The 21,451-nt window shown below is 45.1% G+C and overlaps 1 protein-coding gene across 1 annotated transcript in view; it reads right to left on the bottom strand.

The window, feature by feature from the left end:
- Positions 1-799: 799 nt before the first annotated feature.
- Positions 800-21,451, bottom strand: part of LOC127645776 (leucine-rich repeat and immunoglobulin-like domain-containing nogo receptor-interacting protein 3) — a 41,714-nt gene continuing 21,062 nt past the window's right edge. The window contains exons 2-3 of the mRNA XM_052129449.1: positions 4,317-4,824; positions 800-2,544 (exon numbers count right to left, since the gene is read on the bottom strand). Coding sequence (XP_051985409.1) covers positions 1,201-2,544; positions 4,317-4,796 — 1,824 coding nt within the window. The 5' untranslated portion in view covers positions 4,797-4,824 and the 3' untranslated portion in view covers positions 800-1,200. The remainder of the gene's footprint in view (positions 2,545-4,316; positions 4,825-21,451) is intronic.

Below are 21,451 nucleotides of genomic sequence, written 5' to 3'. Positions count from 1 at the left end.
CTCAAAATTGGAGTTCAGACTTAGTCTGATATTGCTTGATGGTTATGACCTTTCCTCTGAGCATGCTTTATGTTTAGGTATAGTTTCACCAATGCATGCAAGAACTACTGAAAGGAAACTATTTGCTTTAAAAGAGTGATTCTCGAGAAACCTGTCAAGGAAATTTCCTGGTCATATTAAACCCTTAATCAATACAAATAATATGAAATAATTTTGTTGCATGTAGAAAATGAAGCCTACGTTTAGGACTATTTTGATTTTTTGCACTGTGACATTATTTTAAGGACACTTTTTGCGTTCCAAGTCTCATTACCGTAACACAACTGAACGTTTTAATTTGAGTATTTCCATTGTTTTAAATGATGATTTTCATTACCGTAACAGTCGTTTAAAAAAAGAGTACTGCTATGATGTAGAAATACGTTACAATTTAAATAATAGTGTATTTTTGTTTTTGCATTGCGGTAATGAAAATTGGGCGGCAAAATGTGCGTAACTGGGGCAAAAATTATTTCAAAAAATCTTAATGCGCATAAAACAGACATATATATATTTTCTATATGCAAAATATTATTACATTTAAATAATATTTTTTTGGTATATATTTTAAAAAAATCATGTTACGGTAATGAGAATATCATAATGAAAATATTTTTTGTGTTGCGGTAATGAGAATTGGAGGGTAAAATGTGCGTAACTTTCACGAAAATAGTAAATTCTCCTAAAATAGGCATTATTTTACTATATGCAAAATGTAATTACAGTTGAAATATTATGAAATTTCTTCATGTTGTGGTAATGAGAATATCATAATGATAATCTTGTTTTGCATTGCGGTAATGAGAATTGGGAAATGTGCGCAAATTTTAAAAATCATAATGCTCCTAAAATGGGTTAATTTTCTGTATGCAAAATTGTATTACAATTTAAATAATATATTTTATTTAATTTATGTTGCGGTAATGAGAATATCACAATGACCATCTTTTTTCTCATTGCTGTAATACATTTTGGGGGGTGGAATATGCATCACTGTCACAATGTCCCTCAAAATAGGTTATATGAATATATTTTCTATATATCTATATGAATAATTTCTTGGCGTGAAACCTGGCGTGTTTATTTCTGCACTGAGTCGGCACTGTGTGTGTTAATGTTGGGCGACTATGCTTCCCCCATCGGGCCCCTGGCTGCGTTGTTTCATATCATCTTCATGTTAAACTTCCGTGCCCCTCCAGAAGTTGCAGTGGTGGCAGGTCCTTCTGTTTTCCTGAAGGAATACTCCACTGTGAAGTTATTCTTGCGTTGACCACGTCCACGGCTCCACGCAAACAACAACAGGAAACAGAACAGCACGACTCCCAGGAACGTAATGCAGCCCATCGCTGTCGACACCAGGATGGTGGTGAGATCCAGCGTGAACTTCAGAAAAACACGTGTACTGTTGAGACCGGTGTCGTTGAAATCCACCGCATACAAGGAGCGGTTGCCAAACAGCACAGAGTCCTGCGGCTGGCCTTTCACTGTCAGCGTGGCGAAGTAGGTGTCATTGCCACCAGCATTGCTGGCGATGCAGATGTATGTGCCGCTGTCTGTGATCTGTGCGTAACGGATCTCCAGTGTTCCACCCGGAAGCACAGTGATCCTGCCGTTGCTTTTGGAAGCGATTCTACGCCTCTGCGGTGAGATCCATATGATAGCGGGCGCCGGCTCACCTTCGGCTCGACAAAGGAACGATACCGGTTGGCCTTCCAGTGCAGTCACCTGTTGAAGCTTCCGATTCCGTATCTTTGGCTTTTGACAGGTGAAGTAATCAAACAACGCCGAATCAGTGAAGGTGCTCAGCATGTATCCCTGCACCTCTGCGGGGCCAGCGCACATTGGCATCTTTCCATCAAAGTTTAAGGTGCGTCTGCGTTGCAGGATCCAAAGAAGCCGGCAATCGCAGGACAACGGGTTTCCATCCACCCTCAGAGTCTCCAGACTGTTGACGGAGTGGAACGAGCTCTCCTCAAGAGTGACTAGCTCGTTGTTGGACAAGTTCAGAACTCGGATTTGCCTCAAGCCTCCGAGGGCATGAAGTTCTACCGTGAGCAAATTGGTGCTGACCATGACTAGTTCCTTCAGCCTGATCAAGTCTCGGAAGGCCCAGGGCTCCAGCACGGAGATGGGGTTGTAGGAGAGGTTGAGCGACGTCAGGTAAGCAAGGTTTCGGAAGGATGCAGATGGCACGGAGGTGATATTCGTGTTGGTGATGAACAGCCAGGAGAGGTTGAGCCCCAGGAAGCTCAGAGGTGAGATGTGCTCCAAATAGGGCCAGTTGTCTATTTCAATGCCTCTCAGAGCCGACAGCTTGCGGAAATTTTGGTCCTCGAGGGCTGAGATACACAGGTGGCGTAAACGGAGGGTGACAAGGTTATGCAGGTATGAGAGCGTCTGGCCTGAGATGGACGTCAGGTTGCACCTCTCGATGGTGAGATCTTCTAGACCTAACAATCCTGAGAACGCTTTATGAGATATGTAGACCAGGTCATTATCGCCCACCTGGAAGACAAAGAGTGATTTATGCAAATGCAATAAAAGGCATTTTATTGAGCAAGTGATTTAAAGGCATACTCATTTGTTCACCCTCATTGTTTCAAAAATGAAATGACTCACGCACAAAATGAGATATTAGGCTGAAATTTAGCTTTCGTCACCATTCACTTTCAATGCATCTGTGGGGCGGCTGTGGCTCAAGTGGTAGAACGGGTCAGCTGCCAATCGCAGGGTTGGCAGTTTGATTCCCGGCCCACACGACTTCACATACCACGAAGTGTCCTTCAGCAAGACACTGAACCCTGCTAGCGCCTTGCATGGCAGCTCTGCCACCATTGGTGTATGAGTGTGAATCGGTGATTGGGACACAGCGTAAAGCACTTTGCTAACCTCTAAGGTTAAATAATGCGCTATATAAGTGTTTTTTTTGAGTGTCACCGGTCCTACTTGGGATTTGAACCAGTGATCCCAGCACGGGCCTTCTAGCCTTGAATGCTAATCTCTTAAGAACAGGAGGGTGAGTTTTACATTTTGATTTGTTGTAAACAACTGAAATGACTGAAATTTGGCACATGCCATCAGATTGTCCTACCGTGAATGTCTGCTAAGTTTTGTGAAATTTGGACATTGTGCACACAAGATACAGGCCATTTAGTAAGTATAGGTCCCACCATAAAAATACATCGGTTCATAATTGGTAAACGTTTTAATGACCCCACGTCTACGTGTGTGGACATTGTATTTAGGCTTCGCTATACGCAATGCATGATTAAATTGACTAAATAGTGTTCACAAGACTCTACACTGTCATTTAAGGGTTAAACTTCTGGCGCACCGCATCACGTGATGCAATTGCATAACGTCAATTTCCATGAAGCACTACTATGGGCGCAGCGCCAACAAAAGTACCTCTGGTAAAAAGGTTCTTTACGTTTTTTCATTTAAACCTGTTTAGTTGTAAAGAGGAGAGTCTCTATTTTCGTTTGATATGCCGCTTTAAAAAATCTGTTCATTTTTCATGCATCAGCATGCTGATAAACATGATGTCCACATATGTGGAAAATGGAACCATATTCCCTCAAAAGTTGAAAAAACATGTTAGTTATTTGAAATAACTATAATGCATCTATGGGTCATTTTGCTTAATTTTATTATGGATTTTGTTATATTTTATGTTGTTATCACTGTTCAATACAGTTCCAGTCATTAATATTAGTAAATGCATTCCTATATTTACTGTGCATTATTATTAAAATGAATATTAGTGTATTATAGCGCCACCTTGTGGCTGATTCTCACAAAATTTGGTACAAAGCCTTGTCTTGACAATCTATACATACATGCCAACTTTTATAATAATCAGCTGTTTGCAATTTAAGTTATTGGCTGCTGAATCTGGCCGCAGGCAAACGTTTTTGTTGATTTGTCCAGTCGATATTTATGGACGTTAACACTTGACCCAAAGAAATTGCATGCCAAATTTCTGCGAACTTTCTCAAACTTCTTTGATAGAACGGTTTGGGCCTAATTGTGCATATATGTTGGCTATAGGAATGGAAGTCCCACCTTTTAACTGAAAGAGTCAATTGCCTTTTTGGTAATGGCTTGGCCTGTTTATTTACTCAAGAATGGGTAAATGCTTTAGCTGGACCAACCTGAAGTTAGTGACAAACCGTTTTGGATATTGTGTTCTTTCCTCATTCAAGTAGGTATCGCATGCCTATAATTTTTGGGTGAATTATCCCCTTAAAGTGACTCTGCTACACCCGTGCACTAACCTCCAAATTTTTGAGACTGCGCAGATCCTGGAAGGTGTAGTCCAGCAGAATGACAATCTTGTTCTCACTCAGGTCCAGCGTTGTGAGGTTTGACAGTCCTGCAAATGCTCCCATGGGCACAAGCTTCAGCTGGTTTCCTCTGAGGCGCAGAGTACACAGCGTTTGCAGACTGGCGAAGGCATTGGGCTCTAGTGTTGTGATGAGATTTTCACTTAGGTCGAGCTCCTCCAGACGCGGGTAAGGGGCCAGATCACCCGGTGCCACCCAGCGCAAGCGGTTCCGACTGAGATCCAGAAGTCTGGTCTCTGTGGGAATGCCCTCTGGTACCCCGGACAGACGCTTACGCTGACAGGACACAGAACGTAGCTGCGCTGCGCAGTCACAGCGCGGTGGGCAACCCTGACATGGGTGTGGCAGTGCCATGAGGGCCAGGATGAGACCCAGCCACCCCAGCTGGCCCAGGCTCCACAAGGAAGCCATGAGCCTGCTTCCGCTTCACTCTACACACCTTTGGAGAACAAGAAAGACCAGACAGAGAGAAGAGAGTTGGGAGGTTATAAGGTTAGATGTTTTACTCTATTGAACTAATGCATGATATATCATTACACAAACAGTTTTTGATATGCATGCTATACAGTGACCACAAAAAGCATTTAGAGTAGACACTTAAAAAATAATGTTACTGGTACAGAATAAGTTAAGCTCAAGTTAAGTTAAGTTTATGTTGATTAGCCCCAAAGATTAGGGCTGCAACAACAATTATTTTGATAATTATAATATGATTAAAAAAAAAACCCACAAATGATAAAGGATTATGGATTTGGTTCGATTTACAGTACTGAATTCACAGTTCTATTCTCTCACAAAACTTTGAATAAAGCCTGAATCATGAAAAGTTACGTTTGAATTTTTGATTATTTTTACAACTTTCAGGATATGCAAAATATCCCTTTCCTTTATTTTTAAACTTTACAAAAAGCATAGTTCATTAAAGAGTAAAATTGTCCGTCAGGTATGGAGTGGGACTAAAAAGCATGGAATGCCCAATTCCCAATGAGTCCTTGTGGTGGCGTAGTGATTCGCCTCAATCCGGGTGGCGGAGGATGAATCTAAGTTGCCTCCACGTCTGAGACTGTCAATCCGCGCATCTTATCACGTGGCTTGTTGAGCGTGTTACCGCGGAGATGCAGCGTGTGTGGAGGCTACACGCTATTCTACATGGCATCCGCGCACAACTCACCACGTGCAAAAACCAATTATAGCGACCATGAGGAGGTTACCCCATGTGACGCAGCCGGACCAATTTGGTTGCTTAGGAGACCCGGCTGGGAGTGGATACATTTACATTTACATTTATGCATTTGGCAGACGCTTTTATCCAAAGGGACTTACAGTGCACTTATTACAGGGACAATCCCCCCCGGAGCAACCTGGAGTTAAGTGTCTTACTCAAGGGCCCAACAGTGGCATCTTGGTGGTTGGGGCTTGAACCCCTGACCTTCTGGTCAGTAACCCTGAGCCTCAACCACTGAGCCACCACTGTCCCACTGATACAATGACACCCGGGATGGAGAGGTTTGGCGACCTTGGCGTGCTTACATGTTAAGTTTGTACAGAGATGATTTCACCTCTAAAGAACTAAATTGTGCCAAGAAATTACAAAAAAATGGCTAAAAGAGCAATTCCAAGTGGGTTGGCCAGGCTCCAGACCATGGTGACCACGTCCACCCCTGACCACCCACTATCTCCGTCACTGACCCTTTGCTATATTGAAAACTAAACATTATATGATGTTTTACCTTGTGAGTTTCATAGTTTTTTGTATGTACAGTCATTTCATCTGTAATGGATATCATGAACATGGGCTTGGGATTACTTTAGTAAACCTTTGTTAGTGAACACCACTTGCCGCTGCATCCATAGATGCAAGTTAAGACTTTACTATGTAAAGGAGAAGCCGTACATCATCACTGTCCAGAAGCACTGCCGACTTCTCTGGGCTCAGTCTCATCTTAGATGGAAAGTAGAACACAGTCCACATTTCAAATAGTTTTAGAAAAATACAGAGGTCATTGTTCTCCAGGCCAAAGAGGAAAAGGACCATCCAAGCTGTCATCAGCATCAGGTCCAAAAGCCAGTGTCTGTATGGGCCAGAGGTGTGTCAGTGCCCATGTGATGTGTGACGCTCCTGTTCTACCCGCTCCGTACGTGAATCGAACCGGCCACTGTTACACATGGGTGTACATGGGCGCACATCTGTGAGAACACCGTGAATGCAGACAGATATGTAAACATTTTGGAGCAGCATATACTGCCATCCAGCACCGTCTGGGATGTTCTCAGCAGGACAACTTCAAACCACATACTGGCCGAATAAGTAGAGAGTATTCTAATGCAATGATATTCAGACATTTTTAAGTGTACTTAAAGTTTCCAAATACTTTTAGAGCCACTATTTTGTGATGTTTGTGAGAGCAACTTCAAAACATCCGGTGATGTCAACCTAATAGCTTAAAAAGGGGAAATCACCATCCTGAACAGGTTCCCGTTGCGTTCTGCATATGATAAGCTAATTTCTCAGCTCACTGAACTCATTGTATGCTTAGCCGGTCACGTAATTTTAGCAGACACAAGGATGTGCCCCCCCTCAATTGCTTCTGAAATGCCAAACAAAGAGTCTGAATGCGAGTATGTGTGCCTGTGGATGATTATACACAACCTGAGTTACATAAATGTGGTGCTATTAATGCATAAAGCTGCAGTGTTATTCTGCTTGCACACAGTTAAAGGTTGAGTCACTGGGTGTCGAGCCACGTCGCTTGGATATTAAAGTGAAAATCCCAGCCAAGTGGGTCTGATTCTCACGCCGGCCAAGTCAAACACTCTTGAAGTCTGGCTCAACCTCAGCGGGGCTTGGAGTCACACTGATGGATGGCAGCACATTACATTTCTATTTGACACACTTATACAGGTTACAGGGTGGAGCACAGTATATGGTTGTTTCAGGGTCGTGATCCTACACACCCGGTCCCGTATTAGGCTAATTTAGCCTCCGATAGGGATAAAGGCTGACTGCAGAGGATCGTGCGGGAGAGAGAGATCGTTAACGGACATGTCCGTCATGTGTGTTTTAATGTTTGTGCTTTTGAGTTTATGTTTCCAATAAATTATCATTTATATTGTCAAGCCGGTTCTCGCCTCCTCCTTGCCCATCTTAACCCCCTTACATTGGTGCCGAAACCCGGGAGGAATGTCCCTGGTGCCGCCAGAAAAGAGGAGGGTCGTCCGCTGGGGTCGGAGGTTTGACTCCGGTTCGCCCGGAGAGGAGCGGCTGTCGTCCGCCGGAGAGTGTGGAGGAGTGTTCGAGGACCACGCGACGGTACATCAGAGAACCGGTGAGTGAGCTTCTTCTCTCTCTCTCTCTGTCGCACCATGTTGTCCTTTTCCCTTGCCGATTTAGTGTTTTTTTGTTGTTGTTTTCCCCTCCTGTCTCCTCTCAGGTCGAGTAAGGCGGGGATGACCTGTCTGGGCGCAAAGCACGCCCCTCCCCAGGTAAAGAGAGGGGGGCGGGGGTGTAGGTCATGTCGATGGCACCCCGGCCTGAGGTAACGCCGGGAGGAGTGTGGAGCGGTGGGGGCGAGGCCGGGCCGGGCTAGAATGTCGCATGCCCGGTCCCCAATCGGCCTGATGGGGCGCGCGAGGGATAAAGGCGGCCGGTGACGACGGTTCGAGAGAGAGAGAATTACGGGCATGTCCGTCATGTGTGTGTTTATGTTTGTGCTTTTGGTTTAAGTTTCCATTAAATTATTATTTATATTGACAAGCCGGTTCTCGCCTCTTCCTTGCCCATCGTAACCCCCTTACAATGGTTCATACATGTATTGCGGCAGTTCCCAGGTGAAATGAACGCTAGAGGCGCAACAATGACGTTTATTTACTAAAAATGGTAGATTATCAGTGCATAAACACTTACTGTCCACTCTGTTCCTTTACACAATGCTGTCTTATGACATCTAAACACTTTTACTATAGTGCGTGACTCATTTTAATGTTTGTATTACATCATCAACTACGCTTACAAGCTTGTTCGAGTGTGATTAAATTGCGCGGTTGCTCGACTGAAAAAGCTTTGCACTTGTGATGTAAAGGAGCGGAGTCCTGAAGAGCACGCGAGTCCACGCGTGAACACAAAGTGTCATAGAGATCCCACAACTGGGTTTCCTTTTTTAGCATGAGGCTGCAAGTACAGAATATATTTTATTTCAGTTTTGTGAATCGCTCTCAGATTATCTCAGTTTTGGGTGGTTGGAAGGAGAATCTGACAGGGCTGTTTTTGTGAACTCTGTTCATGTCCTAATTATAGCGTGTCTCACACTCATGTTGTTTTGAGTGCTGCTGGCGTTTTGGCTGTTGGTCGGAGTCTATTGGCCCTCGTGAAGGTGTTCGTGAAAGCCCTTTCTCAGAGAACGCAAAAGAACGTACACAGTTTAGCATCCCAATTAGTCTAATCATCATAACAGAGCAAAAACAAGCTACACACACACACACACACACACACACACACACATACTCAAACACTCTCGCACACACACACACATACTCAAACACTCTCGCACACACACACACACACACACACACACACACACACACACACACACACACACTCACACACACAGACACACACACACACACACACACACACACACACACTCACACACACACACAGACACACAGACACACACACACAGACAGACACACACACACACACACACACACACACACACACAGACACACAGACACACACACACACACTCACACACACACACAACACACTCACACACACACACACACACACTCAAACACTCTCACACACACACACACACACACATACTCAAACACTCTCGCACACACACACACACACACACACTCACACACACACAACACACTCACACACACATACTCAAACACTCTCGCACACACACACACACATACACACACACACACATACTCAAACACACACACACACACATACTCAAACACTCTCGCACACACACACACATACTCAAACACTCTCGCACACACACACACACACACACACACACACACACACATACTCAAACACACACACACACACATACTCAAACACTCTCGCACACACACACACACGCACACACACATACTCAAACACACACACACGCACACACATACTCAAACACACACACACACAAACATACTCAAACACTCTCGCACACACACACACACACACACACACACACACACACACACACACACACACACACACACACACACACTGTTCTGCAGGACACTTGCTCTGAGCTTCAGAACTAATGAAAGTCACTTTGGTCAGTAGGGACGGGGGGTTTTGTGGATTGACCTGATTTAATTTATGTTAATGGGGAATATTTGGCAAAACCTGATTTTATTCAAATATCTGTTGAATCCTTCATTCATTCGTGAAACACTTGAAGTGGAAAATGAATTTAATGTTTGCATTAAATCTGGATGCATAAAGAGCTGCTTATACGTTTCTGGAGGTTGTGACCTCATAAATATATAATTAAAACAAATATATATATTAACATTATTAAATAAGTGTCACACCCACATTGATTTATATTTACTAATATTTGAGCAAGAGTCCTACAGTTAAAAAAAACAAGAGAGAGAAGGAAAAAATATAACGATAAAATACAATAATCAAACATTACATTACTAATTAAACAAATATAAAAAACTGTATTTTAAAAATGTATTCGGCCTCTCTGTCTTCCTCAGGCTTGTGAAATGTCCCGCCCGGTTGATGTATCAGCAAAGAGGAGAGTGTATCGCCCCCAGCCCGTTTCATGCTCTGTGATTTATGAGCTGATTCTCTGTCCACCCCGAGCATCATTGCACAGGTCAGCACACTGCCACCACATCACACACGGCCAAACCAGAGACAGAGATAGAGAGAGAGATGTGCTATCAATCTCTCTATAAATGGATAGAAGAATCTGTGATGCCAAACAACTAGAGAAAGACGGGGCTGAGGAGTGCTTTAGTAATGGTATGTTTGAAATTCTGCTTCAGCAAACACAGTGCCATATGGGACACCGGGGCTAGTTGTCACACTTTTCACTGCAGTGAATATGTTTCAGGGTAGGTGTGTTTTTGTAAGTCAATTACTGCAAGTTGCAAACACATACCAGGGCCTGAAACAGAGATATATAACCGATTCTACACCTCAGATGGGAGGTGAGATCCTGGTTTTGTGCGAGACTGTCGCTCTGTCCCAACAGCGAGTGTGCTGCCTTGCTGTATACTGACTAAATAGGCAGCTACTCCCTAAGGCAGCATCCAAACTGAAATGAAACCACTAGGGGGTCGCTCGAGAGCCCCGAACACCTCCCATTCTTTGAGGAAAGGCCAATGAAGATTGGCGATATGGGTATAAAAGGAGCTGAACTCGGCTAGTACAGTGTTGTGGCAAGAGGGACACAATGTCTCGTTCCCTCCATCAGGGAACAGAGGATATGAGAGTAACCATGACGTTCCTCTTCTGTCACTCACTCGACGTTGTGTCAATGTAGTGACACTAGGGGTCCCTATAGAACCGTGTTACGTGAACTGCTGATGCGGGTGCAAGCAAGCTGCTGCGTGCGTGATAGCAGGTGCATCAGACTGCACGTAACCTCCCCCAACGCCCCAAAAGACGTCATGTAGTTCCCCACATCCCTGAGGGGGGGGGGGGTGCGACGTAACTAGCATGGGATTTGCCGTCGACCGCGAGGGGAGAAGGGGCTCCTAACCGACTGCCTGGAGCGGTCAGGGCCGCAGCTAGGGGCGGAGGAGTCGCCTACCAGCCACTGAAACGTGCGTAATAGCAGGTGCATCAGACTCCACATAACCTCCCAACAAGCCCCAAAAGACGTCATGTAGTTCCCCACATCCCTGGGGGGGGGGGGTGCGACGTAACTAGCATGGGACTTGCCATTGACTTTTCTCTCTATGTTTTCTCTTCTCAGAGTATTAGATCTGGCTGGGGCCATCTAATGCTATCATACGCATCGGGGAAGATATTCTTTTCCATTCCTATTCTTTCAGGGGGAAAAGACCCTGTGGAGACCACATCCTGCCCAAAAGGGGAGGTCAACATGTGGCAATACGACACATGGGCTCAGCAGCCGTACATGGAATAGGCGCGGTGGTAGGTGGGACTCTACAAACACTTCCCACAGTGACCGGGGGAAGAGAATGCTCTGCCCAAGGGAGACGCGGGTCCGCCGACAGGGAGACCGTCCCGCAGAATATACACCACAAGGGTTACCGGAGTAATCGGCACCTGTGGAGCACCTATACCAGTACAGGGCATATTAGACACATAGTGGGGCTGGCTGCGAACTCCGCCGAGTTCACGAACCATAGGGCTAGGGAGGAAGGACATCCAGTGACCACGACTTTGTGAACTCTACTGCGGGGGCGCTAAAAGCAAGCGATACACCCGGCCAGCTGTTCTGTATTTCAGAAACTCTACATGTTCTTACCTTACCAGATTGTGCCCCAGCCCTGAGAAAGGAGGTCCTTCATCAGAGGAAGCGGACGCCGTTGAACCAGGGCAGGCACCTGGTGAACCGAATCACGTAGCCAAGTCGGATGGTCCTGGCCAGCCACTGTGACGACGTGAAGGGGGGCAGGCAACATCGCATCTGGGAGCCTTGCTTCGACCCGAGGCGGCTGTGCTGAGGGGGAGCTCAAAGCACTTACCTTGCTCTACAAATCCGGCATAGGGCAGGTTAGCGACCTCTTGGGCCATCCTCGAGACTCGCCACAACCGGCGGGCCATAGGTGTGGCGCAGCCGGGCACGCGAAGGAGGGGAGGCTGCGATCGCGGGGCCCTGGCTGTGGGTGCTCGGTGTCCAGCAGCTGTGACAACGCCAGAACTCGACACTCTCGTGAATGCGCGGACGGCCATTACCGCAGCCAGTGACTGTAGTTTATAAAATTATAAATATGGATATTATTCTTACACAAATGCATCTCTTCACTTAAGAAGGACTTTATTAACCCCCTGGAGCCGTATGGATTACTTTTTTGATGGATGGATGAGTTTTTTTGGGCTTCAAAATCTAAGGTACCATTCACTCCCATTATAAAGCTTTAGAGCCAGAATAGTTTTTAATATAACTCCGATTGTCTTTAGCTGAACGAAGAAAGTCACATACACCTAGGATGGCTTGAGGGTGAGTCAATTATGGGATCCTTTTCATTTTTGGGTGAACTAACCCTTTAAATGCTCCCTAGAATGAGAATGTCCAACCCTGTCGTGGCAGGGCGGAAGTAGGGCGGGGCCGGGTCGTGATCATACACACCCGGTCCCGGTCCCTTATCAGGCTAATCAAGCCTCCGAGAGGGATAAAGGTTGACTGCGGAGGATTGTGCGGGAGAGAGAGATAGTTTACGGACATGTCTGTCGTGTGTGCGTTTATGTCTTTTGTTTCAGTTTATTATTAAACTATTATTTATGTTGAAAAGCTGGTTCTCGCCTCCTCCTTTCCATTGACTGCTTTACACTGGTGCCGAAATCCGGGAAGGAGGAGGGATACGCCGTAGTAGAGTTCTCGCCACTACCGTCCACCCCAATGGAGCAGCCGCGGCCATCTGCTGGGGGACGAGGAGCCCAGCCGCCTGGAAGAGGATGACGGCCGTCAACCGCGAGGGGAGAAGGGGCTCATAACCGACTGCCTGGAGCGGTCAGGGCCGCTGCCAGGGGCGGAGTCGCCACCTACCAGCCGCTGAAACGCAGCGGGTCTGAGACCGCCGACCGCGAGCGGGGAGGGGCTCGCTGCCGACCGCCTGGAGCGGGAGAACCGCTGCCAGGGCCAGGGCAGACCCCTTCTGTTCCCCGAGAACGCGGTGGGGCGTTCCGTCCACCAGGGGTTGGAGGTCTGCCTCCGATCCGCCCGGAGAGGCGCGGCTGTCGTCCGTTAGAGGGTGCAGGAGTGGCCGAGGAACAAGCTACAGCGTATCGGAGAACTGCCGAGTAACTGTTTTTTTTAAATCTCAGTCTCTCCTCTCTCTCTCTCACTGCCGCTCCGCGTTGGCCTTTACCCTGTCTTTCAAATTTTACAGTGTTTTTGGGGGGGTACTACACTGTTACAGGAAGTACCCCCACCCCCCCTATTTATGACCCGGCTCCACCCTCTGCCCTGCCACATTCCTCCCTCACCCTTCAGAATTCAACTATCAGAGATATTGAACACTGTTAAAGCTTTTATTTGGCTAATTTAGCATATCTGTTCACATTTTGAGGAATACCGAATCTGTCCTTTCTATGCACAGCGAGTGAGATGAGTAAAGAGCGCTGTTGCAAAAATAAACTATAGAAATATATTATAACACAAGGTGCATTGATATACAGGTGGAATAATTTACATAAATACTCATGTAAATTACTCGTGAATAGGATGAAATACTGACCAAAACACATAAATGATGGCTGAAATAAAAAAGGGTGAACATGAAGCATGATCAGGGTCTAGTGTACTCTTGATGAGTATTTAACTGATGGTGGGTGTGTGCCGATGGCCGCTGTGACTGTCGGTAACATTTATCAGGAACTGGATCTCTCCGGAGGCTGAACAGAAAGTCTGAGGCGCCGCTTGAAGATGAAAGGATCGAGGGGCAGATGTTTGCGAGAGTAACACCCTTCAGTCTGTGCAGCAGTGTGCTGCCGTTCCTGCAAGAGTTGTTGAGCACATTAGAATGATTTTTATCTATTCTCTGGAGCGTACGGTGACATTTATAGATGATTTGAGCATGAGAGAATGTGTGCATCCAGGCTTGACAGATGATATAAAGTGTCTTCCACGTGGCATTCTATCATGACACCCATTCATTCCATTTCATACTGTGCAAATAAGAACATTTGAACCGTTACATTTGCAACAATGCGCATTCCGTATTCCACAATTCCATTTCCAGTGTGATGAATGATCCAGAAGCGTCCAGAATGCCTCTACATTCTACAATGGGAGTAAATCACTGGCATATGAGGCCATATTTTGAGCAACCAAAACTATCTTTGACTTGCCGCTGTCTGGTAAATGTCTCTCTCGCCGGAGAGTAAATAGATCAGTGTCCAAAGACGAGATCCACGCAATCCATTTGTCATTGAATAACGTCTCTTTTAACATCCTTTCTGTTTTTTACAGTCAGTTGTGAAAGCACAAATCTGTGTTCCAGTGAGACACTTCCAATGCAAGTCAATGGGGTTTAATCTGTAAACATTAAAATACTGTTTCAAAAGTACAGACACAAGACGTGAACAATATGTGTGTTAACATGATTTTACCATCATAAAATCACTTACTAACCACATCTGTGGAAAGATATAGACAATTTTACAACATGACGATGTAATGTCGACAAACCCTGAAATCCTAAAGTTAATGTAAAAACAACAACTTTACAGCTGATATAATACATACGTTTTAATAGAATGAATGAATGTAAGTGCTTCTATAATATTATAAGCTTCCCCAACCTTCCAAAAATTGGCACCATTGACTTACAAGTGTCTTTCTATAACCTAAATTTTTGTTTTCGGATTTTCTCCCCAATGTGCTCTAATGGTGCGTTCACATACAACGTGAATTGAGCGTTTCGCCCAGCGTGATTACATACAAAGTAATGCAAAAGACGCGAATAGATGCAAATTCGCGGCGGGCGGCGCAAATGAAGCGAAAGGTGCGAAACGAAAAGGAGAAATCGCTTCATTCGCTTGTTCGCGCGAGTTTACAATTTTCAACTCGAGCGGAATATCCGCATGCCGCGTTGTCGCGAAAGCAATCGTTGTGATATCGGCCATGGTCGATGGCAGAAATATAAGTTGTCGTAGAAGCCCCGCCTCCTGTCCTTTTACAGAAGAGTATTGGAAATACTTGCGGGTTCACGTTACTCGCGCGAACGTGAGTTTAAACACAAATTTAATCCAGCGGTCAAACTCAAGCGAGCAAGTTTTTTAATGTTGTATGTGAACGCACCATAAGTCCTCATGGTGGCGTAGTGACTCGCCTCAATCCAGGTGGCGGAGGACGAATCTCAGTTGCCTCCGTTTCTGAGACCGTCAATCCGCGCATCTTATCACGTGACTTGTTGAGCACGTTACCACGGCAACATAGCGCATGTGGAGGATTCACGCTATTCTCCGCGGCATCCACGCACAACACGCCACGCGCCCCACCGAGAGCAAGAACCACATTATAGGGACCACGAGGAGGTTACCCCATGAGACTCTACCCTCCCTAGCAACCGGGCCAATTTGGTTGCCTAGGAGATCTGGCTGGAGTCACTCAGCACGCCCTGGATTCAAACTCGCAGTGCTTCTTGATTATTTATGTACATTATGGCTTGTTACAGTTTGCGGATCATTCACAAAAGTTGCTATTACCGCCATATGAAAGCAAGCAAAAGAGATATTCACGTTCACTGTCTATCGATCATATCAGCAGCTATTAATCAAATAGCCTAATGATCAAATGATGAAGAAGAGTGTTATAACCGATCACATGTCCAGATGCGTGGTGTACACTTTCGCCATGTCCTGTACCCACACAGTGACTTTATTTTCCCTCGCTGTATGTACTGTGTCTATACTGTACTATATGTGTAGTGAAGATTAAGTTGATGAATTAGATTGCAGCAGATGCTGCAGGCCGTTTCCTCTGACTCCACTCAAACACAAGACAAACAGTTTCTTTGTCAGCGTTACACACGTCCCTGACTATCAAGGACACACTCAATGCTACTGTGTGTCCTCCAAAAACCACCAAACACACCTGGTATTAAGACACTTTTCAGGTCTGAATACAAGCGCGCAGAGCTTAATACAGGCGTAAACACGTTTTGTGATTTGTGACCAATAGGGTTTTAAACTTTGGCAGTTATGTGGGTGTAAGGGGGTTAGGATGGGCAAGGAGGAGGTGAGAACCGGCGTGTCAATATAAATAATAATTTAATGAAAACATAAACCAAAACACACAAATAGAAACACACATGACAGACATGCCCATAATTCTCTCTCTCTCGAACCTCGCGCGCCCCATCAGGCCGATTGGGGACCGGGCGTGCGACATTCTAGCCCGGCCCCGCCACCCTCCGCTCTGCTCCACAGTAGGGCTTTAAAAGAAAGTCAAGAAGTGGTCTGAGCCAATCGTAGGCCTACGTACTGTAAGTGGCGAGTACCGTAATACATGGGAAGATTCATATACACACAAATAATCTATTTATATTATGTATTACTTATTGTGCATTACAATATTTGAGCAAACTCGAGTGACTTTGAGTGTTCGGTGGCTTTATCCATCTGACGTAACCGCAATCAGCAATTGTGTAAAGTTATAGACAATTTTACAACTTCATTACCATGACGACCAATCTTCACATTTCTGCCTTTAAACCCTCTAAAAATGTACCCCATTGACTTCCATTGTAAGTGTCTCACTGGAACACAGATTTGTGCTTTTTCTGAAGAAAAGGAGGGAGTGCAGTGTTTCCTGTGCTGAATTATAATGATGAAATTATTTCACCAAGGTCTTCACAGCAAGGCTGAAGGTGAAACCAAGTTACAAAGGCGCTCTAACCTTTCCACCACTGTGAATGCAGCGAGGCATACGGTGAAGAGTGCACTGGGACCTCATAAACAAATTAAGAACAGCACATGAACATCAACAGCGGGCATGAACTGATAACATCTGAACAGACTGCAGCACCTCGCCGCGGCCCCATTTAACCTCGTGAGTGCTGCGGCCGGGCCCAGAGGAATGCCTCTGTGATTAACTGCAGCTTTAGGGGATGAAAATATGTCGAACATAGACGGTGTGTTGAACATCTCTCGGCAGTATTGGGAATTGGATTGGAAGCCAGCCGTACAGATCGGCCCTCTCTGGGTTTAGACTCCTGGAGTGAGGTGTGTATCTGGAGATATGGAGGTAATTGTTTTTTAAGGACCACTTATCATTCAATTTTTAATATGCAGAATTTGGATTTTTTTTTCAAGTCAAAGCAGGATTTTGAAGTTCATCAAACGTCCTGAGCCATATCTAGAGACTACAATATCAGAGAGACTTGAGGGTGCAGGACTCTGGACCACTAAGTAACCAGCCAGAACACCCTAGCAACCATGCAGAACTCCCTAGCAATAACCTAACAATTAACCAGAACAACCTCACAACCACATAACCATCAAGAACACTCCGGCAACCAACAAAAGCCATCCAGAGCATCCTAGCAACCAGCCAGATTACCCTAGTAACCCCATAACAATTAACCAGAACAACCTCACAACCACATGATAACCATCAAGAACACTCCGGCAACCAACAAAAGCCACCCAGAACATCCTAGCAACCAGCCAGAACACCCTAGTAACCACATAACCATTCAGAACACCCTAGCAACCACTAGGAACACCCTAGCATACAGCCAGAACAACCAGTCAGAACATTCTAGCAACCACCTAACAACCAACACGGACATCCTAGCAACCACATAACAACCAGCCAGAACACATTAGCAGCCACCTACCAACCAGCTAGAACATTCTAGTAACCACCTAATAACCAGACAGAACACCCTAGCAACCACCCAGAACTCTCTTGAAACCACCTAGCAACTGACCACAACACCCTAAAAACCATCCAGAACACCCTAGTAATCCCATAACAATTAACCAGAACATGATAACCATCAAGGACACTCTGGCAACCAACAAACAACCACCAAGAACACTCTAGTAACCTCATAACAACAATACAGAACACTCTAGCAACCATCTAACAACCACCCAGAACACACTAGCAACCAGCCAGAATACCCTAGTAACCACATAACAACCATATACTATACTCTAGCAACCACCTAACAACCACCCAGCCCAGAACACCTTAGTAACCACTCAGAACACCCTATCAACCAGCCAGAACATTCTAGCAACCACCTAACAACCAACACAAACACCCTAGCAACCACATAACAACCATCTAGAACACATTAGCAACCACCAACCAACCAACTAGAACATCCCAGTAACCATCTAATAACCAGCAAGAACACCCTAGAAACCACCCAGAACTCCCTAGTATCCACCTAGCAACTATTTATAAAACCCAAGCAACCAGAAAGAACACCCTAGCAACCACCTAACAATTAACAAGAACACCCACACAACCACATGATAACCATCAAGAACACTCTGTCAACCTACTAACAGCCACCCAGAACACTTTAGTAACCACATAACAATCATCCAGAACACTCTAGCAACCACCTAACAACCACACAGAACACCCTAGCAACCAGCCAGAACACCCCAGTAACCACATAACAACCATAAATAACACTCTAGCAACCACCTTCCAACCAGCTAACATCCCAGTAACCACCTAATAACCAAAACAAATACCCTGGCAACTGCATAGTAACCAGCCAGAACACATTAACAACCACCTAACAACCAGCTAACATCCCAGTAGCCACCTATTAACCACACAAATCACACTAACAACTGCCTAACAACCAGAAAGAACATCCTAGTAACCACCTACTGTAACAACCAACCAGAACCCTCTAGCAACTACCTAACAACCAGCTAACATCCCAGTAGCCACCTAATAACCACGCAAAACACACTAACAACTGCCCAACAAACAGAAAGAAAATCCTAGCAACCACCTACTGTAACAACCAACCAGAACACTCTAGCAACCACCTAACAACAAGCTAAAATACCCTAGCAACCACATAGCCTCCCAAAACACCCTAGCAACCACCTAACAATTAACCAGAACACCCACACAACCACATGATAACCATCAAGAACACTCTAGCAACCTACTAACAGCCACCCAGAACACCTTAGTAACCACATTACAACCATCCAGAATGCTCTAGCAACCACCTAACAACCACACAGAACACCCTAGCAACCACCTAACAAGCTAAAATACCCTAGCAACCACATAACCTCCCAAAACACCCTAGCAACCACCTAACAAACAGCCAGAACATGCCCTGACAAGCACTCAAAACACTCAATTATCACAGTGTTGAGTTTTGTAACAGGCAAGCACCTAACATTTTCTTCATAAAATTACCATGTTACATCTAACTGTATTTGTGGAAATATCATCAATAGTAATGAACTGTTGTTTGTTGCATATAAATATATCATTGCATACAAAAATCAGATTAAGTATTTGCTCATATAAGAGATGTGGGAGTCAATGTCATTCTCACGGTTTCTTCGGTATGACACGTGAGGGCTTTAAGAATGCTCTCTCTCTCTCTCTCTCTCTCTCTCTTATGAAAACTTTACTTTAAAGTACAAAAGTTTTCACATCGGTGCCGTGAGTGTAATTTCAATTTACGAGTACAAACATTTATTGTACAAGTTCTCAAATCTAAGTATGCAAGCTCTCGAGTTTTGCTACTGATTTATATTCATACTCTCTCACCTTGCTCAAGGTGAACGTGTTCGTGTATGTGTGTGCGTGTTTAGTGACTCTGAGCATGTTAGTGCACATCAAAGGGAACGAGATGGCGTAAGGGACTTTACAGTAATAATGGGCATGAACACACACATTTGTCCTTGGTTTAGTCAAGCAAACCAGATTTCACAGATGAACAATGTCATTATCTTTCCATATCTCTGCTGTCACATTGTGTGTTCATATATATTATACAGTATATGCCAACCATTTCTTCACAAAACAAACATGGGGAAAAAGCTCCCTACATTTCTACAATGTCCACTGTAAACAGAAATGAATGTATTCAACAAAAATATACAGAAAATATTGATAGTTCCTCATTTCTATAAAGAAGTCATATTTAGACAAATCACTCTAGAACAGGGGTTTTCACTGGGGCACTGGGCCTAGACCAATTTAATGGCAAATGCAGAATATTACTCAGCATATTTAAGCAATTTGTTTGCAGAAACATGCGTTTCTGGGTATTAGGCGTATGGAGCAGATTCAGCGTTATAATGCGAGGGCCACAGACGTGGATATGACTGCTGCTGTTCAGGCATTAAACCCAGATTAGCGAACACACTCGGCATCTCGCCCTCATCGCTGCCAGTGGGTTGGTACATGCTCTTGCACTCTGTGGCTTTTAAGCGTCGCTTATGGGATTAATTAGCAACATTGCTTGCGCTCACTAATACGTCCCATGTAGACCGTGCACAGATCCACGTGTGACTAACAAGGCTCAAACAGCTACGACTGGGCGGAATGACAGTGCTGTATACTGTATATAGAGATTTGTGCGGCAGGATGTTATTTAAACACAAGAATGATGAGGAAACTGCAGAGCGGGATGCATCCAAAACAGGTCAAGATGAGGAAAAACTTGTTTTTTGGGTGCACAACATGAAGCAGATTTGAGTTGTTTTACGATTGTTGAGCAACATTGCAAGTTGCTGCATTAAGAGCGCAGTTCGGTTCTATTTTCTCCATAGGTGAATTGATTTTTTAACAATAACTTCTAAGCCTTCAAAGACAGACCAACTGTGAGCTCACAGTCAACGTGACCACACCAGCCACGGTCAACAAGCCCATGCCAGCCACGGTCTACGAGCCATTTCCTGAAGCCTCGTCCATCCCAGAAGCCTCGTCCATCCCAGAGCCAGCGTTGCAAGCATCGACTGTCCCACAGCTAGCATTGCAAGTCTTGTCCGTCCCAGAAGCCTCATCCATCCCAGAGCTAGCGTTCCAAGCCTTGTCTGTCCCAGAAGCCTCATCCATCCCAAAGCTAACGTTGCAAGCCTCCTCCATCCCAGAGCTAACATTACATGCCTCGTCTGTCCCAGAGCTAGTGTTGCAAACCTTGTCCGTCCCAGAGCTAGTGTTGCAAACTTTGTCCGTTCCAGAGCTAACATTGCAAGCCTTGTCCGTCCAAGAAGCCTTGTCTGTCCCAGAGCTAGCATTGCAAGCCTCATCTGTCCCAGAACTTGCTGCATTAATAGAGTGCAGTCTGGTTCTGAAAGTAAAAATTACATAGTTTTTCTCCATAGGCGAATAATTTTTTTAACATTAACATCAACAAGCCTTCAAAGACAGACCAACTGTGAGCTC

The sequence above is a fragment of the Xyrauchen texanus genome, chromosome 6 (assembly GCF_025860055.1).
Source record: "Xyrauchen texanus isolate HMW12.3.18 chromosome 6, RBS_HiC_50CHRs, whole genome shotgun sequence".
Taxonomy (NCBI): domain Eukaryota; kingdom Metazoa; phylum Chordata; class Actinopteri; order Cypriniformes; family Catostomidae; genus Xyrauchen; species Xyrauchen texanus.
This window is presented reverse-complemented; position numbering and strand designations above follow the sequence as displayed.